General features: G+C 38.0%; 1 protein-coding gene across 1 annotated transcript in view; it reads right to left on the bottom strand.

Annotated features, from left to right (window-relative positions):
- Positions 1-1,943: 1,943 nt before the first annotated feature.
- TEX11 (testis expressed 11) overlaps positions 1,944-20,343 on the bottom strand; it is a 219,150-nt gene continuing 200,750 nt past the window's right edge. Inside the window, exons 26-30 of the mRNA XM_084789325.1 lie at positions 13,984-14,133; positions 12,060-12,168; positions 10,595-10,715; positions 2,968-3,132; positions 1,944-2,298 (exon numbers count right to left, since the gene is read on the bottom strand). Of these exons, the coding sequence (XP_084645451.1) occupies positions 2,143-2,298; positions 2,968-3,132; positions 10,595-10,715; positions 12,060-12,168; positions 13,984-14,133 (701 nt within the window). The 3' untranslated portion in view covers positions 1,944-2,142. The remainder of the gene's footprint in view (positions 2,299-2,967; positions 3,133-10,594; positions 10,716-12,059; positions 12,169-13,983; positions 14,134-20,343) is intronic.

Genomic DNA, 20,343 nt, shown 5'->3' with positions numbered 1-20,343 from the left:
TGAAACCTCTGGAAATGTGAGCCAAAATTAATTGTTCGCAATCTATGTTGATTTTCTTAAGTCTTTGTCACAATGGAAGATAGACTAAATGGTACCCCTATATTTCTGCATGTAGTCCACATTGTTTATAGTGTAGAAATTTTAAGGTGTTTTCTTAAAAAAATCAGCATGCAAAGAATTTGAAATGAAGACTTCAGATGCCTATTAAGAATCTGAGAAACTTATACTGGCAAAGACATCATGAATAAGAAGTATTATAGGGCTGGATAAATGGCTCAGAGGTTAAGAGCACTGCCTGCTCTTCCAAAGGTCCTGAGTTCAATTCCCAGCAACCACATGGTGGCTCACAACCATCTATGATGAGATCTGGTGACCTCTTCTGTTGTACAGGCATAAAGGCACACAGAGCACTATATACATGATAAACAAACATTTTAAAAAGAAACATTTATAGTTAAGACTAAACTCAGATATCAAGCCCTGAACTATACATAAGAAACTGAAATCCACCTAGTTTCAAATACATCGCATCTTACAAAATTCACATTAAATACTATTATTGAGAATATGTATGATATTAAATATTATTGAGAACCCATATAACAAAATATCTCTCAGATTTTGGAACTAGGAGCAAACTGAGTCCCCAAAGCTTACTGAAGCACATTCTAAATAGCATAATTAGAGAGTAATAAAGGAACTCCTCTCAGGCTCATGGTGGCATGTCCTCGTGTCACCTGCCCAGCAGGATTCCAGAATTGCAGAGTGTTCCTCCAATCTTTCCTCTCAAAGTGAAGCGTTTATTGCACCTGCAATGTTCTCACTATAATGCTCAAAGCTTGACACATACCTGTTTCAGTGCATGGATAACAAGAAGTCAAAGAGTCGCTATGAATCTGATGCAGAAGACTGCCTGTCCCCAGAATCTGGGAAACAATCTCAAGGGATTGAGGAAGAAAGGAAGCAGCAACAAGGCAACGTGGCCAATCTGCATCCATAGGGAGGCAGGTGAAGGATGTACAGCAGGTGCACTGTGACTTTTATTACATATGCAGGGATTTGAAAACCAGTGGTTGAAAATGTTATGAACAGAATATAAATTAACCACGAGAGGGGTAGCAACGTGGTACTTAACCACACTAATGTCAGTGCAGGCAGAACGAGCATTTTGAACTGTGCAGGCCAGGCCTCTCTGGAATGTGAGATTTGTCTCTTGGAATGTAAGGTAAGGAGACCAGAACACAGGAGGAATGGCTGAGAGGCCAGAGGATGTTGAAGCCAAAGAAGAAAAAGCTGAATGACAGGGCAGTGATGAGTGAGGCCAGTTTCTGTCTTTGATTCTCTAAAGGGCACCTGGAATGGAAATAGCAGACTTATTACTGGGAAACAGATTTTTATTCGGTAGAAAGAAAAGCTTTTTACCAATTAGGCAAACCAAAAAGAAGGGTGCGTTTGAACAGTCATAGGATATGATTCATTGTCATCCCCACACTCTCTCACAGGGTCTGACTATGTAGCACAGGATATGTTTTAATAGACTAGGTAACACATTCTCAAGGATTTTGAAGAAAGATTTCATGAATCTGGTAAATTCAAGAGCCAGTGACCACTAGGCCCGTCCAGTGATGTTTACTGTTTTGTGTTATCTTTCAGTTGGAGGTTTGAGCACTTTGGGAATAAAGTATGTATGTTGGGCAGGGATGGACATTCCATTTTATTTACACAGGGCATCTTGTTCTAGCATGGACTGTTTCAATAGAATCTTCAGCAGGCAGGAACATTCATTTTCTTCCTAGAAATTAGTTGATCGCTGAGGTGAGAGTCAAAATGCTTTTATTTGAGAAAACTTCATTGAACATAAAAATAGGGCTTAAGACAGCAAAAGGTCAAGGAAACATATGGCAAAACCTGAAATATTCAATATTCATGAATATACACCTCTGGGTTGCTGTGAGCCAGCCTGCTTTACACAACTTCTTCCAACCATTATAACTCTTGACTGAAAAGTGAACTCACTCTTAACAACAACAAAAGATTATTTTTATTTTATGTGCATGCCTGGTTTCCTTGGAGACCAGAAGAAAGTACATGCCTGGTAACCTTAGAGACCAGACGACAGTGTCAGATCCTCTGGAACTGGAGTTACAGAGGGCTGTGAGCTGCCATGTGGGTGCTGGGAATTGAACCCTGGTCCTCTGGAGGAGCAGTCAGTGCTCTTAACTGTTCAGCCATCTCTGCAGACCTTAAGTCCCACCGTTTATCTAATGCTTCCATGAGGGTGGCATATAGAAGATTCACCTGGAAAATAGAAGAGCAAACAGATTTTGAGAAGAAAATCAGTGTGGGAAAGCTTCCCAGATCCACAATGATGGCAGAGAAGTTGGGCCCTTGCCTTCTGAGATCTGAGTTGCTATTTGGGTACAAATAGTCCTCTCTGGAGGAATAGGAATCCTAGGGCACTAGGCCTGTTTAATTAGGAACAGGCAGCTCTAGTAAGGGAGGAGGTAATCAAAACAGAAAAGATTCTTTGTTCTTATTTGGTAACAAGGCCTTTTGGTTTCCTTACCAAACCTAGCCTAGTTAACTAATGGTCTAGATGCTTGAAACCGAGAGTAATAGTCCCTGGAGAGGTGCCTGTTTGACCAGCCATTGTTTGCACAGAGATCAGCCCTTATCCACACACATTGGCACTGACTGGATATATTTCTTCAGAACATACTCCTGGCAGTCCTCGTAATTAGATTCCATTCACTGCTCCTGTGTTTCCTGTTCTCTACCCTCCTTGGTTTTCACTCTAAGAAATTACTACACAGTCTCCTACCTCATGAAGTGATACGGAAGCACTGAGACTTTCAAAGAGAAAGATCTTTATCTAGTCAAGCAAGATAGAATATGTCCTTATGGGAGCCTGTCATGACTTCCACGCTCTCTAAGTCATGTCACCCACTGCAAGAGTCTCCCTCATACCTTAGCTTCGTAGTTTATTTTGAGGGAGCCAAGGCGGCCAAGGAAATCCAATGCCATCCCAGCCCATTTCTCTGCAGATACATATTCGTTCCTGCTATACATCAATATTCCAATATTCCAAGACTTGGTCATTAGCCATAGAACCTCCTCCTCTGGATAGCCCTCCTGAAATCCAAGAAGAGTGGGTGTTTTACAGTTGTCATTGTCACTACTGATTGTAACACTGTATCATGTCCCACTGTCATTAAAGAAGAGGTGCTTGGCTAGCAGTGAGGAAAGCTGCTTCTGGAGAACAGGTGAGTACTTGAAGATACAGCAGCTGTAGAAAGTCCCACAGTGAAGTCTCATCAAGTGACACAAAAATGGGGGCAAAGGCAATGAATCTCTCTTCTACTAAAAGAACATATAATCAGATAGCAATTTGTGGTCTCTCTGAAGCAAGAGAAAAATCTGTATCCTACTTGGATCTTTTGTTGCTCCCATACTCAACCAATTACCACCCCAATTTCTACATTTCCTTTTTTGAGATGGTCAAGAAACTGTTTTTATTGAGTCTCTTAATTTCCTTAACCAGAATGAATTTCTATTTTGGGGTGGTGGTGGTGTTAGTTTTTGGTTTTTCGAGACAGAGTTTCTCTGTGTAGCCTTGGCTGTCCTAGGCTCCCTTTGCAGACTGGGCTGGCCTTAAGAGATCTGCTTGCCTCTGCCTCCCTGAGTGCTGGGATTATAGGTGTGTGCCATTGCACCTGGCCTGAATTTCTATCTTGCAACAGAAATAATATTAATCTTTAGTGTTGAGATAATCAACTAAGTTATGAACAAAGGTCACATTTCTGAGATGGTCCCACAGCCTTATCAGTGGTTTCAAATGCCACTCATCACAAAATTATGTTAGCTGCTTCATAGTATTTTGAAATAGTGAAAAGGATTCATAAAAAGAACGGCTTTCCCTGTCCTATTATAGGAGATGAGGAACAAAGAAAGCACTCGTGTTGAAGCCCTTCATTTACCCAATATATGTCAGGCCCTGGAGGGCGAAAATATGAGAGAAGACTATGGAAGAAGCTCAAGGAAGTTGTCTTGGCTTTTATGCATTACTGTTGTGTTTCAGATAGGGATCTTGCTATGTTGCCTAGTCTGTTCTTGAACTCCTGGGTTCCAGTGATTATCCCATCTCAGTTTCCCAAGTGCTGGAACTACAGACCACCATGCCCAGCTGCCCTTCAATTGGATCTACAAAAAACTTCTATGTATATCATACTGATAATGAGGGTACCAAAAGAGATGACAAAACGCTCTCAAGGACACATGGCAGCTTTGTGAAAACAAGGCATCTGCATATAAGGATGCCTTCCTGGATCTCAAAGTACAACTCAGTGACAGAATGCTTGTCTAGTGTGTGAGGCTCTGGATTCCACCTCTAGTATCACAGGAAAAATGACTTCCCAAGGTATGATTAAGGGTTTGTTGTAGTGGCATGGACATTAGGTTCCCTGAGAAGGGTGACAGAAAGGAACAAGAGCAGAGCTTGGTCAGAGGCAGTCTAGTTTGCCTGAAATATTAACTTCATAAACATCTACTTTTCAAATTTAGTCATTTCTTTCTCTTCATTCTTACAGCAAGCTTTACAATTTCTCTAAATTAGACCACATAAATTTGAAGTGTCACATATTTATTTCTTTCGGCCTGCTGAATTCTTTGTTTCATTTCTGTATCCTTGGAGTCCAATACTATGCCTGACACACAATAGAGGCACAAGTTTGCTAACTGAATTAATGAACAAATGTCTCAATCAAATGTTCACCTTGATAGTTCACAATTACTTCCATAAACTTTTGTTCCCTGAAATTTTGCTCACATACCGGAAAGCATTCTAACACATCACTGTCTTTCTCCTTTACTCAGCAGGGATAAAGTTTTTTTTAAAGGTAAAATGTCATTCACTTTTGTGTATTCACAGCCTGGAACACTATAAGAATGTGGTTATCTTAACTACGTGTATGGAAAGGTGATCAAACAAACGTGATGCTGTAAGGGAGATATGAGTAAGATCTACATCTACAGAGATTTTAGGAAATGGCTAGACTAGGAAAACCCACAGTGAAAGACAGCAGACTAGTGTGGTCCTAGAGGCTGGAAGAGATTAGCAGTGCTGCCAGGAGCTGGCATGTCCTCTATCACAAAAAGCTTCTGTTCTTAACCATATGAAATGCCATAGTCAACAGACCTCTGAAGAGTTTGAGGATCATTTATCTATTAAGTATACCTGATTTAGTTACTTGCTTTAGGTTTAACTTTGAAAACATATACTGGAGGCTAAATAAAACTCATTCCTGTAATTCATTATGTTAGCACTTTACTATAGTTAGTACTTTATTATAGTTAGAAGTATACAGTATTAAGGATTGAATCCATGGCTTCACGCTTGCTAGGTAAGCACTCTATTAATTGAACTAGTACATTCCTTGGCCCACATAATGACTTTAAGTTTCATACATGCTATAGCATGTATCAGTATGCCATTCCTTTTTTATTGGGTCATTTGGTTTGTTGGTGTTTAATTTCTTGAGTTCTTTATATATTTTTGATAATAGCTGTCTATTGTATGTAGGGTTGGTGAAGATCTTTTCCCATTTGGTAGACTGCTGTTATGTCCTGTTGACAGTGTCCTTTGCCTTACAGAAGCTATCAGTTTCATGAGGTCCCATTTATTAATTGTTGCTCTTAGATACTGGGCTGTTGGTGTTCTGTTCAGGAAGTTGTCTCCTGTGCCAATGAGTTCAAGGCTCTTCCCCACTTTCTCTTCTAATAGATTTAGAGTATCTGGCTTTATGTTGAGGTCTTTGATCCACTTGGACTGGAGTTTTATGCAAGGTGATAGATATGGAGCTATTTGCATTCAGTTAGACATCCAATTAGATCAGCACCATTTGTTGAAGATGCTTTCTTTTTTCCATTGTATGGTTTTGACTCTTGTCAAAAATCAGGTGTGTGGTTTTATTTCTGGGTGTTCGATTTGATTCCATTGATCAACCAATTTCTATACCAGTAGCATGTGGCTTTTAGTACTACTGCTCTGTAGTACAACTTGATGTCAGGGATGGTGATACCCCCAGAAGTCCTTTTATTGTACTAAATTGTTTTAGCTATTCTGGATATTTACTTTTTACATGTGAAGTTGAGAATTGTTCTTTCAAGGTCTGTAAAGAATTGTGTTGGAATTTTGATTTTCCCATTGCATTGATTATGAAGATTGCTTTTGGTAAGATGGCCATTTTTACTGTTAATCCTACCTATCCATGAGCATTGGCGATATTTCCATCTTCTAACATCTCCTTTAATTTCTTTCCTCAGAGACTTGACAGTTTTTTTTTTCATATAAGTCTTTCACTTTCTTGGTTAGAGTTATAAAGGATGGCTACTGATTTTTTTGGCTAATTTTATATCTAGCATCTTTACTGAAGATGTCTATCAGCTATAGATCTCTGGTATAATTCTGGGGGTCACTTATATACACAATCATATAATCTGCAAATAGTGATACTTTGACTTCCTTTCCAATTTGCATCTCCTTGATCTCCTTTAGTTATCTTATTGCTCTAGCTGGGCCTTCAAGTACTGTATTGAAGAGATAAAGAGACAGTGGGCACCAGTTCCTGATTTTAATGGAGCTGCTTTAAGTTTCTCTTCATTTAATTTGATGTTGGCTATTGGCTTGCTGTATACTGCCTTTACTGTGGTCAGGTATGGGCCTTGTATCCCTGATCTCTCCAAGACTTTTAACATGAAGGGGTGTTGGATTTTCTCAAAGGCTTTTACAGCATCTAATGAGATGATCATGTGCTTCTTTTCCTTTCAGTTTGTTTATATGGTGGATTACATTGATCAATTTTCATATGTTTAACCATTCCTGTATCTGGAATGAAGCCTACTTGATCATGGTGGATGATATTTTTGCTGCGTTCTTGAATTTGGTTTGCAAGTATTTTATTGAGTATTTTTGCATCAGTGTTCATGAGAGAGATTCTCTTTGTTGGGTCTTTGTGTGGTTTAGGTATTAAGATGACTGTGGCTTCATAGAATGAGTTTGGTAATGTTCCTTCTGTTTCCATTTTGTGGAATAGTTTGAAGTATATTGGTATTAGCTCTTCTTTGAAGGTTTGGTAGAATTCTGTGTTGAAATCATCCGGCCCTGGGATTTCTTTGAGGGGGGACTTTTGATGACTGCTCCTATTTCCTCAGGAGGTATAGGGCAATTTGTTTATCTGATCTTTTAGGTTTTAAGTCAGATATTTATGTAGTCCACACTGGACTCAAACTCTCTATGTAGTATAGTATGGCGTTCAATTCCTAACTTTCATGCCTCTGAGTCCTGCGTGTTGGGATTATGAGTGTCTGCTACCATGTCCGGTTTTTTTTTATTACAATATTGTTTTGTAAGTATTATCATTGGGGAAAGCTGAGTAAGGAGTGTACAAGATTGCTATGTTATTTCTTGTAAGTATATATGTAAGTATATATAACTATTATTATTTCAAAATATAAATTTATTTAAGAAACAACCTAAACAATCTAATTCTTTTTGTTTGTTTCTTTGAGACAGGGTTTCTCTGTGTAGTCTTGGCTGTCCTGGACTTGCTTTGTAGTTCAGGCTGGGCTCGAACTCACAGCGATCTTGCTTGTCTCTGTCTCCCTGAGTGCTGGGAGTAAAGGTATGCACCATCAAGCCCAGCTAACAACTGAATTCTTAAAGAAGAAGCTAGAACATGAACCTATTATAGAGTACATAGGAATACCTACTTAAGCATGTGGCCCCCTTCCCACTGGGCTTTTTCTTGCAACTAGCTCTGAATATCAGCCTAAGGTTCTCATTTGACCTGAGATTTCCTAGTAAAAACTGCTAAAAATGTGTGTTCTAATAGAATGAGTCCAGCAATAAAGGGAGAATTGAATGAATATTTAGGTAAACTCCAAAGTAACCTGTTAAAATATTAACCTTCAAATTACCAATATTAAGAATTGGCAGCCGGGTGTGGTGCCTGGCGGTACTGGCATGGAGACACGCCTGTAATCCCAGTACTCAGGGAGGAAGAAGCAGACAGAGTTTGAGGCCAGCCTGGTCTACAAAGGGAGTCCAGGACAGTCAAGGTTACACAGAGAAACCCTGTCTCTGAAAAAAAAAAAGAATTTATATCATCAGGATATGATTAGGTAGTAAATGGCAGTCCTCAGAAATAAGGTTAGTTATAAAGCATCCCAGAGAAGCTGGGTGTGGTGGCCCACACCTTTAATCCCAGCACTTGGGAGGCAGCGGCAGGTGCTTCTCTGTGAGTTTGAGGCCAGCCTGGTCTACAAAATGAATCCAGAACAGCCAAGCATACACAGAGAAACCCTGCCTCCAAAAAAAAATATCCCTCAGACATCCCTTGTCCATCTTTCTATCTGAAGTTACAACAAAAAATTCTGTCATCTGTGAGGAAGCAGGCTCTTACCAGAGGCTGTACCAGGGCAGAGGACAACTTTTGGGAATTGGCTCTATCACAGATTCTCAGGATTGAACTCAGGTGATAATGTTTATGTGGCAAGAACTTTTGCTCATTGAGTCAACTTGCCAGCCTAATTTCTATTGTTTGTAAGGCACCCAGTCTATAGTGTTTTGTTATAACAGTCCAAACTAAGACATGGTCAGAAGACCTGGGTTCTATTTCTGACTCCTATTTGTTAACTACAAATGATTTTAACTAAATTAGTAACTTAACTTTTTGAATTTAAAAATGTCAATTGTAAATCCAAGATAAATAATAGTGGCACTGTCTATTGAATCACTGTGGGAGGAGTCATATGAGACAGTGAAACATGGATGCAAACTCTAAATCATAATGTATGAAGTAGAGGTTTTATATTTGTGTAATAGGCATTTTGCCAATGCATGGAGGTGGCTAATATAAATTATCAGCTTAATAAATAATAAAAAAGATAATGGGAGAATTTTCTCCTGAGCATTTGAAACACAGCAGATACATATAGCACATTCCATCAAGAGGGGAAATAAGCATATGATCATGTTTCAGCTATGGGCCAATAATGGACAGGAAACCCTGAGCATTTAACAAGTAAGGAAACTCAACTCAACAGAAAGATACTATGTAAGAAGCCACTTAGACTCTTACTTTTTACCATATATAACATTAATTTAAAGTGTATCATAGACTTATATTCAAAAGATAAAAACCTAAAACTTCAAGAATACATAGGAGTGGATATCTGTAAACTTGGATTGGGCAAAGAATTTTTAGCATTACAAAAATACTACCTATAAAAGAAAAACATGATAAATTAGACTTCATTAAATTTTTTTTCTTTTCAAATGATACCACTGGGGAAAAAAGAAAAGTTTTGGAGAAAATATTTACAAATAAAAATTTATCTAGAATATATAAAGAACTCTTACAACTCAATTAAAAGACAACCCAGTTTTTAAGGAGTGGGAAAACCAATAGACATTTTTCCAGGAAAGAAATACAAATAGTCAATAAATATATGGTCAATACCATTAGTCATCAAGAAACTACTAGTCAAACTACAGTAAGTTACCATTCCAAACTCACTAAGATGGTTATAATAAAACATAGGCAATAACAATTCTGGTGAAGAAGTAGAAAAAAATCTGTTTTAGCTATTTTTCTATTGCTGTGATAAAATACCATCTTACAGAAAAAGCTAGCCACGGAACTAGGAGGGGACCCCACAATTCTACTTGTACATACACATGTAAGGAAATTAAACATGTTTGAACCCGTCAGACTTAGTGGTGCATGCCTTTAATCCTAGGACTTGGAATGCAGAGGCAGGCAGGTCTCTATGAGTTAAAGGAAGGCCAGCCTGATACATACGTGTGTGTGTGTGTGTGTGTGTGTGTGTGTGTGTGTGTGTGTGTGTGAATGAGTTCCAGGATAGCCAGAGCTATACAGTAGGACTCTGTCTCAATATATATATTACATAAACAACTGTATGCAAATGGGCATAGGAGCATCATTCATAACAGTTAAAAGTGGAAACAACTTAAATGTTTAACAACTCATGAGCAAACACAACATGGTATAGTATTTTTCAGCAAAAAAGAGTGAAATACTGGTAATGTGATAACATAGATGAACCTCGAAGGACATTAACTGAAAGGCAGCAGGAACCAAAGGATTTTTCACTGAAAAGGAAAAAAAATCAATGGAAAGGGACCAAAATACAGATCCTTGTTCCTTCTACTTTATTGCCTGCCTCTGAGAAATGGTGAGAATAATAAGCCTTCTCACAAAGTTAATATAATCATAGGGGAAAGAAATATATTAATCTCCAAAAATATAAAACAATTCAAGATGCATGGTAGTCTTGCTATTCTGACCCAATCCTTTAGTCAACTTGTACTAGAAAAATCCTACCATTAACTATATTTCATAAACTCAGAGATGCTTTGTCATAGATATTTACACTGTAATATGAATTTATCATAAAACTCATATCAGCAAGTACCATTCTATACAAATTCAATTATACAAAGCACTTCAATTTTTAAAAAAACACTTCAATTTTTAAAAATCAGCTGAAAGTTCAATATTGCTCTTTGACTTACAGTTTGGCTAAGGAGGCTCAGAGCATTTTTAAAATGGCCCCAAATTTCTTGCAGAGGATACAGCACGATACTTGATACTCCATCTGACACCAAAAGGTCAATCAACTTGCGTGTACATTCACTGGAAAATAAGAGAAATATAAAAGGTCATCCTGTAAGGAGAGACACCATTGCCCTTGTTGCTAAGAGAAGACAAATCTGAGTCTCATCACACACCAAGAATATTAGTTCTGCTCGTTTCTCCATTTTTTTTTATCTTGCTTCTAACCTGGGAAGATGGATTTCTGAAGATGTAAAAGGGGTTGATCATTCCTTCCTTTGAACATGCCTGTGGTTGTCTTTTTAGACTTCATCTCCCTCATAAAGGAATTATTAAATGAACTTGTTATTTTTTTGTGTGTGTGTGTGTACATGCGTGCATGCATATGTGTATGTATGGGCATGCTATGCAGAGATCAGGGAACAACTCAGATCATTAGATTTGGCAGTGGGTACCATCATCTGCTGAGCCATTTGGCTAGCCCAATTATGTCACTGTCATATTTTATGAGCTGATTCAATTTATAGGCATTTAAAGGATCATGCTACATCTTCAAGTGGACAAAGGAATTGGGATTTAAATAGAAAAAATGGAAATCTCACTAGGAAAAAAAGAAGAAAATATAAGAAAAATGGTGAGGCTGAGTGGTGGCTACTGATTGCTGATCATTTAGGATATTTAGCAAATGACATGAAGGAAGGAAAGATGCATATTATTTTAGTATATGACTATACTGTTGGAGGTTGGTTTGGTGCTATGTATTTTGACGCTAATTACTGGCTCCCAAGATCTAGATGCTGCCCTGACTAGCATATTCTATGTTACCCACCTCCTCCCTCAACATTGTTATGTAACCTTATCTCCTTGTTTGACCAATGAAAAGTTGATACTTGGGCAGAGCCAGTGGCAAAGGTTCACAGGCTTTGGGAGAGAAGGATGTGGGGAAGGAGAAGCAGACAGGTACTAAAAGAGGAAGAAGGAAGAGGATTGCCATGGGATAAGAAAGAGCCACATGGGCTAAGAGGAGAAACTCTGAAGTTCCACATAGAAAGAAATGGTCCAGATGAACAACCTGAGGGAGTATTCTGGGCTTTTGGACAGGAGCTATGGCATGGAGGCTGCGATATAATGTAAGGCTACTCTAAAATATATCAAGTGTCCATCTTTACTGATTGTGAAAGCAGGTTAAATAGTACTGCTGTAATAATTATAAGCCTAATAATAAACATTTATTCAGCCACACCATTAAATTAACAGCAACATCAGACAAAGAAAATCAGGATATATCCCTCTTTTCAGGATGGTTTCCCTATCATCTCTGTTGGCCCAGTTAACTATGGTGTGGGTGACTTAGGAGACACTGACTACAGTTTTTTTGGCTTGCAAAAAAAAAACTGATTTGAGTGTTGGATTACATTTACTAACCTGTATTTCAAAACATCAATTGGCTCTTTCTTTTTATAGATCAATAAAAGTCTTTTCAAGGCCTCCTGTGCAATAGTAGGATAGTGTGCAGGCTTATCCATAGCTAGTACTATAGGAAGAGAGGGAAAGAGGTCATTGTGAATGCCACTATAGTCTTATTTATCACAATTTTCATGTAGGACTATAACTTGTATTCTCTAATGGAACAAAGACACACACACACACAAGCTCCACAGATACTTTCAGAGAGTCTCTTATTTCCAGGTAGAGTACTATGGTAGACCTTTCAGGACTATCAGCTTACAGTCTTTCTTCAACAAACAGTGACAGAAAACCTACTGTCTGTAACTATGCACACAGTCCTAGAAGTGATGCAACTCTCTTAATAACCACAGTGAAGGAAGGGCAAGCTAAGAAAGAAACAGAAATAGCTCAATAAAAGGCCAGACAACAAACACTACAATATACTGGTTTGTTGTTTCCAGATGCTGCACATAGGAAGCCTTTGGCATTTCTGTTGTTGCAAGTGTCTCTGAGACTTCCAGATGCATTCAACAAGCCTGTAGAGCAGTTCCATTATATAAGGAATTGGTAGTCATAGAGTATGCCTCATTGGTCCCATGGCTCTAGAAAATTCAAGGCAACTGTAGTGTACCGGAAGCTACCTAATACCTTTACTAACCATGCTCTAGCTCCTGAGGAGAGTAACAGGTAAAAGGGAAGGAAATCAGGGCATTTCTTGCACCATATTCTCCAGACGGATGGCTTTGAGGCCCTTAAGTCCTACATTATAGCTTAATAAATTATAATAAACAAAAATAAAAAAACTCATAATGGCATTTGCTGAGTAGTATAATATGTTGGTTTTCTTTTCTTTTCCTTTCTTTCTTTCTTTCTTTCTTTCTTTCTTTCTTTCTTTCTTTCTTTCTTTCTTTCTTTCTTTCTTTCTTTCTTTTGAGACAGGGTTTCTCTGTATAATAGTCCTGGCTGTCCTGGACTCACTTTGTAGACCAGGCTGGCCTGGAACTCACAGAGATCTGCCTGCCTCTGCCTCCCGAGTGCTGGGATTAAAGGCGTACGCCACCATGACCAGCTGATAGTTTTCTTTTAAGAACTTTTAGGTATTTTCTAAATTCAATGTTTTATTTTACATACTAATTAGCAATTAATAAATGATTTTTTCTGTAAAAAAAAAGAAATTTGAAAGTGACAGTTGTGTTAAAATACTTCCAAATTTCTAGGGGCTAGTTATATGACTCAGTGAGTACAGATACTTGCCACCAATCTTGATGACCCGAGTTCAATCCTTGGGGTCCATATGCTGTAAAGAGAACTGACTTTGCAAGATTTCCACTGACCTTCACACATGCATGCACACACTCACACGCACACACACGCACACACACACAGAGTTTATATATGTATAAATAACCTGTATCAAAATATTTCCAAATTCAGTAAATTACTAAGGTTGAGTCATCGTTGATCATCAAAGCAGCTATTTATCATTTCTAGCTACTTAAATAAAACTAACTTTCCAACGCTTAAGCTTTCACTGTATGTAGTTACATAATTAAATTCTACATATAGACTACATTTGAGCACCTATTATGAGCAATGATTGTCACCAAGATTTATTAGCAATATATATTTAATTTATATAATTTAATATGTTTTATATTATATATAATTTATATAAAATATAATTTAATATATAATTATTTCTCATGATCCTACTGAGATTATAATCTTTTAGAGTAAAAAAGATAAGTTTATAAATAATTATAGTTCAAAAGAGCTTAAGAATGCCACCAGAGAGGGAGAAGCAATGTATTATGAGGAGAAATCATTTCCTATCTCAAGGCCAGAGAACAGTAGGATCTAGATGGCGGTGGCCTTACACAAGCACAAATATAGCACTTACATGCCATTGTTTCAAGTGTTCTGCTTTCCAAATCAGTCATCTTCCAAACTGAGTCCATGAAGCTGTCCAGTGATGGATCATTCATTTTGGTTTTAACTTCAAACTCATACAGCAGAAGCACTGCCTCACAGTCATCACCTGAGAAGTCTCCTAAACAAAAGGCGAAGTTTAACACTTCCTGTTACTACACATTAGTACTCTCTCCTGTTCTAGCCTAACTGAACAGGTTTGCCCATAAGGGAAAATTAATTTCACTTACCATTTGAAGGCCATTCCAGTCTCTATCGATGGACTTTAACCAGTAAACATCTATAAGCACACCGCTAATATTACTACCCTGTAATACATTTACTAGCATTTCCTACATATTCTGAAACTTTAGCTGTGATGCTTGTAACTGGCTTAAAAATGTTCTGTTTGCTATGGCTAAGACTCTAATTAACATACTTGCGTCCTTTGAGCTTGTACATATGTCCATGCTCACTGTCATGGCTGAATTAAACAGACACTATAATGCTGTGTGAACTAACAGTTTTATGAGAAAAATGTTCCCAATTTGTTTTGTTTATTCAGTCAACAGTATGTCTTGGCTCTCATCATGGAAAGACTATTATTTCAGGTGATGTACAGCGTGCTTCCGGTTTTATTCACCTTCTGAATGAGTATTTAAGAGAGCTGGGTGCAGTAACATGCCATAGAGTGCATGGTATGGTGCTACACACCTGTAATCTTTGGAAGCTCAGTTGTTCTGAGCCTCTTCTAGGCAGCCTGCTGGTCTCTGCTTCTTTCAGGCAGCTCAGCCTGAGTGTCTCTCAGCACCACTTACTGCTTATATATGATTGGAGAGGGAGGGACCTAGTGTATTTGTTCAGTTTCAGGAACTTTCTGAAGCCACAGAGCTATTTATTGCCTAAGCTTAAGGAGTTTCCCTGCAGCAGGGATGTTTTACTTCCCGTTAAAACAACCTGTTGTTTGACATCCCTACAAGCATCCCGAGTCTTAGAGAGCCCCACTCCACAGCACATCCTGTGGTTTCACTTGCCTTTCAATATACATCCTGCCTTAAATAGCCTACTGTTGCATTTCCTTTAACCGTCCTGTGTTTTAATGAGCTTCTTTCCAAGATGGAAAGTTTTACACTTTCAGGAAACTGCTAAAAAATAGAGTGGCCCTTTCTAAAACTTCTTAGGCATAGAAGTGTTTGTTTTCTAGATTTTGAATACTTACGTATCTACAATGAAATACATTGAGAATTAGACAAACTCTAAAGACAAAATTCATTTATGCTTTGTTATATGTCTATGCAGAGCATGAAAGTCATTTTATATATTAGTTTTTTTCTACCACTCTCTTACCCTTCTCTCTCTGTTCTTCCTTTCCCTTCTATTTGTTTGTATGTGTATGTATGTGTGGAGGCACTGTGGGTACCTGGAGTTCAGAGGCCAACATGCAGGAGCTGGTTCTTTTCACCTACCATAAGGGTCCTGGGGAGCAAACCTGGGTCATCAGGATTGATAGCAAGCCCTCTTACCCAGCAAGCTATTATGTGGACACTTTGCCCTCGTTTTTTGAGACAGGTTTTTGGTATGTAGCCAAGGTTGGCCTTGAACTCATGGTTCTCCACTCTCCATCTCTCAAGAACTGAAATTACAGGTGTGCACTAACATAGCCAGTTATTATAACAGTCTCAGTACATTTTTGTTTTGACTGTGACTGGTCATATGAGGTCAAAAGTGGATTTTTCCACTTGTGGTTTTATGCCTGTCCTAAAATGTTTTGGATTTTGAAGATTTTTGTGACTTAGATGTCCAGATTTCAACTTATAAAATAAATCATAATTTATAATCACTGACAATAGATAATCAACAACCTCTGTACCTGTTATTACCAGTGTTGAAGTTAGAACATGATTCTCCCACAGTTATTTGTTACCTCCTAAATAATACCAAAATGTACCCTGCCTACAAGATGTGCAGGGATAAAGAGGGAGCCAACCAATGACTGGCCTAACCTGAGACCCATCCCATGGGAGACAGGCAACCCCTGACATTATTAACAATACTCTCCTATGCTTGTAGACAGGAGTCTAGCAGAGCTGTCCTCTGAGAGGCTCCACCCAGCAGTTAGGCGGAGCTTGGGGAGTCTTGTTGGAAGAGTTGGGGGAAGGATAGAAGGACCTGGAGGGGACAAGAACTCTACAAGATCAAAAGAGTCGACTAACCTAGCCCATGGGGGCTTCCGGAGACTGAAGCATCAATTAGAGCATGCATTGTGTAGACGTAGGCCCCCTACACATATGTACCAGATGAGCAATTTCATCTTCATGTGGGTCCCCTAGCAAGTGGGTGCTTCTGACATGAACTGTATTGCCTCCTTTTGGATCACTTTCCCTTAGCTGGGCTGCATTGTCTGGCCTCAGTGAAAGAGGATGTGCTTAGTCCTGATGTGCCAGGGTGTGTTGGTGTGGGGAGACAACTCCCCTTTTCTAAGAAAGGGAGAGGGAAAGAGGGAAAAGGCTGGGAGGGTGGGACAGGGAGAAGAGGGTGGGGTCTGTGATCAGGATGTAAAGTAAAAAAATAAAAACATCAATTAAAAATAATACTATTATTACATTTAAAGAAACATTAGTGAGCCCTTCCTATTCTGCATAATATTCCAAAGGACTTTTCTCTCCTTGCAGAGCATGTTCATTCCTTCAATCCTCCCTCCCTTATTCCTCGGGAAAGGGGAACACCCCCTACCCATCCACCCATGCTCATTGAGTTGCATCAGGACTGAGTTCAAGCTCATCCTCTTCCCCTGTGGCCTGCCAAGGCAGTCCTGTCAGGGGGAAGTGATTGAAAAGCAGGCAACTGAGTCTGTGTCAGAGACTTTTCTCCCCTGACATTAGTTATATTAACAAATACCAATATTATTTGCTAAATTGTTTTTGTTGTTGTTGTTGTTTTGTTTTTTTAAGACAGGGTTTCTCTGTGTAGTCTAAGCTGTTCTGGAACTCACTGTATAGACCAGGTTGGCCTCAAACTTAGAATTCAGAGGTCCACTTGCCTCTGCTTTCCGAGTGATGGGATTAAAGGTGCATGCTACCACCACTCAGATTTTTTGGACTACATGTACATCTGTGTGAATGTATTATAAGCCCTGTAACTGGAGTTACAGACAGGCATGAGCTGCTATGTGGGTGCTAGGAGTTAAACTTGGGTTCCCTGGAAGAACAGCCAGTACTCTTAAACATTGATTCATCTCTCTAGCCCATGCTAATATATTAATACATAAAAATGTAACTATTTTTATTATATAAATTAATATGCCAATGTTTGGACAATTTTCATAATTAGGGAATTAACATTTTCCAAATGACAATGTATAGTATTACATGATAATATCATTAATAAGAGACCCAGAGTATCAGACACAGGATTTTAGTGTTACTATATGAAAAGTACATGGTATTGTTTTAGATTCCACGTAACAGGCAATTAAAATAACTATCAATTGAATTTTAGTATAGTATGAAAAATTATATTCACAGGTATCTAAAAGATTATCAAACATTTCTCTCAAATAAAGTTAGATAAAACTAGCAAGTTCTAGTGTTCAATAGCACAGTGAGATAACTATAGTTCACAATATCCTATATAATAATACCCAGAAGAGAAGAGGATGAAGTCTTTAAACGAATAAGGAGATGGAAATGTTAATTGCCCTGATTTGATCAATGAATACTATATTGATATATGACATATATAGATAACGTTGAAATAAAGATATAATAAAATGGAAAAAATAGCCCATGTTCATGATTATTAGATTTAACACTGTTAAGATGGCAAAACTTAAAAAAAAGCCAGGAAGTAATGGTGCATGCCTTTAGTCCCATCACTCGGGGGCAGAGAGAGGTAGATCTCTGAGTGTGAGACCAGCCTACGCTATAGAATAGCCAAGGATGAAAAACCCTGCCTTGAAAAAAATATGGCAATACTTTTCTAAATGATCTGTAGATTCGATACAACTCATCAAAATCCCAGATGGGGATATTTTCCTCAAGAAACTGATAAATTGACTTAAAAATTCATATGGAAAGTCAGCTGAAAGACATGACTGAATAACCAAAAATAACCAATATGATCTTGAAAGAATATCAAAACTCAGTGTCTAAAACTTCCTGATTTTAAAGCTTACAACAAAGGCACAAAAAGGCTGGGTGAGGGGTGGCGCACTCCTTTAATCCCAGCACTTGGGAGGCAGATCGCTGTGAGTTCAAGGACAGCCTGGTCTACAAAGTGAGTCCAGGACAGCTAAGGCTACACAGAGAAACCCTGTCTCAAAAAACAAAACAAAATAAACCAAAGCAAAACAAAACTCACAAAGGAACAAAAAGATGGTATTATAGTATTGCCATAAGGACAGATCTAATTGATAACCTAGAAATGCAGACATATATTTGGCAAACTAATTTTTCACATGTGAGAAAAAAACTAGTCTTTGAAACAAAAAGTTCTGCCATATGTAAAACAATTACATGTTAAAGAATTAAACTTGGCTTGTACTTGATACCACACACAAAAATGGACTCAAAATGAATCAAGCCTTTTTCACAGAACAGAGTGAACTTTCATTCCGAAGGGACTAGCTTAGCTACTGTGTTAGTAGGTGCTTATAAAACGAGCTGACCTTCCTTTTTGTGTCTTGTTTTACCCTTTCACCTTCTGCCATGTTATATTCTCATTTTGTACCTTCACTGATTTTGAACTCCTCAGCCTCCAGAACTATGAGACAAATTATAGAATGGACAATAGCCATCTGAAAAAACGTGCACTATTGGTCATGAGGAAAACTAAGCACAAGAAAAATCAAAGCCACCACTGTACACTCACTAGGATGTCTAGAATAATAATAATAATAATAATAATAATAAAAACATTGCTAAGGAGGTAAAGAAATTTGAAGCTCTATACACTGTCAATGATAAAATGTAAAATTCTTTGAAAAGCATTTTGTCAGTTTCTTAAAATGATTAAACATAGTTATCATATGACTAGCAATTTCACTTCTAGGTACATACCTAAGAAAAGTAAAAATATGTACAGATAAAAACTTCTAGGTAAGTGTTCATAGAGGCATTACTCATAATTACCATTAGATAGAAATAAGCCAAATGCCTATCAATTGATGAATAGATAAATAAAATAGTGTGTTTGTACAATGGAATATTTGACTATGAAAAGTAATGAAGTACTGATACCTGTTACAACATGGGTGAAGCTTGAAAATATGAAATAGTCTAAATTAGCCAGTCACAAACTATACATATTACATAATTCCATCGATATGAAAGATTCAGAATTTGCAAATCTATCTGAACAGAACATAAATTAATGGTTCAGAAAATCCAAGGGTTGATAAAAGGTTCAAAGTTTCTTTCTGGGGTAATGGGATGTTGCCAGGCTGTGGTTGCACATATCTAAACACAGTAAAGTCTACTGAATTATCTATTTTACTGGTAAATTGCATGGATTGAGTTATATCCCAATACATTAATGTTTTCAAAGATTTCAATAAACTGGTTTATTTGTATATGTGTGCACCTGTGGAAGTGCATGCCACATGTGTGTGGGTACCTGCAGAGGCCAGAAAAGGCCATTAGATTCCTTGGTGCTGAGTTTACAGGCAGCTATAAATTGACAATGTGGATGCCAGGAACTGAACTTGAATCCTCTGAGAATCAGCAAGTATTCTTGACTGTTAAAGCCATCTCTCTTGCCCGCCTCCATTCACTTTACAAATTGAATCCAGTATATCCTGTTGTCCTTGATTTCTTCATAATGCCTGTGATTTTCATCTATATTTTTGCATGGACCAGAGATTATGTCCTTTTGTTGCTTTGCAGTATTCCACTATACAAACACAATTCAATTAATTTAATTCATCCTTCTGTTGACAGAGTTGTTTCTAATTTTTAGCTCTTTTGAATAGAAATATTATGAAGATTCTTGTGCATATTTTAGTGAATAGATACATTTATTCCATTTGAATATGCCTATGGGTGAGATTGTAAGGTCATTGCTAAGATGTTTGTATGTGTTAGGTTTTAATAGACACCACTAAGCATTTTTACAAAGTGATTTTACCAATTGTATGCCTCTCATCAGTGTATTATACCTTTTAAACTTTACTATCACAGAGGTGGGGCATGCAGATCTTGCTGTGCGGATGGAGGTGAGAGGACAAGTTAATGCAATCAGTTCTCTCTACCTTTCCATAGGTCCTGGAGACTGAAATTCAGGTCATCAAACCTGCACTGCTGTGAAGCAAATACTTTTACCCACAGAGTCATCTTACCAGCTCAACAATTGGTAT

The sequence above is a fragment of the Acomys minous genome, assembly GCF_964271855.1.
Source record: "Acomys minous genome assembly, chromosome: 7".
Lineage (NCBI taxonomy): Eukaryota > Metazoa > Chordata > Mammalia > Rodentia > Muridae > Acomys > Acomys minous.
This window is presented reverse-complemented; position numbering and strand designations above follow the sequence as displayed.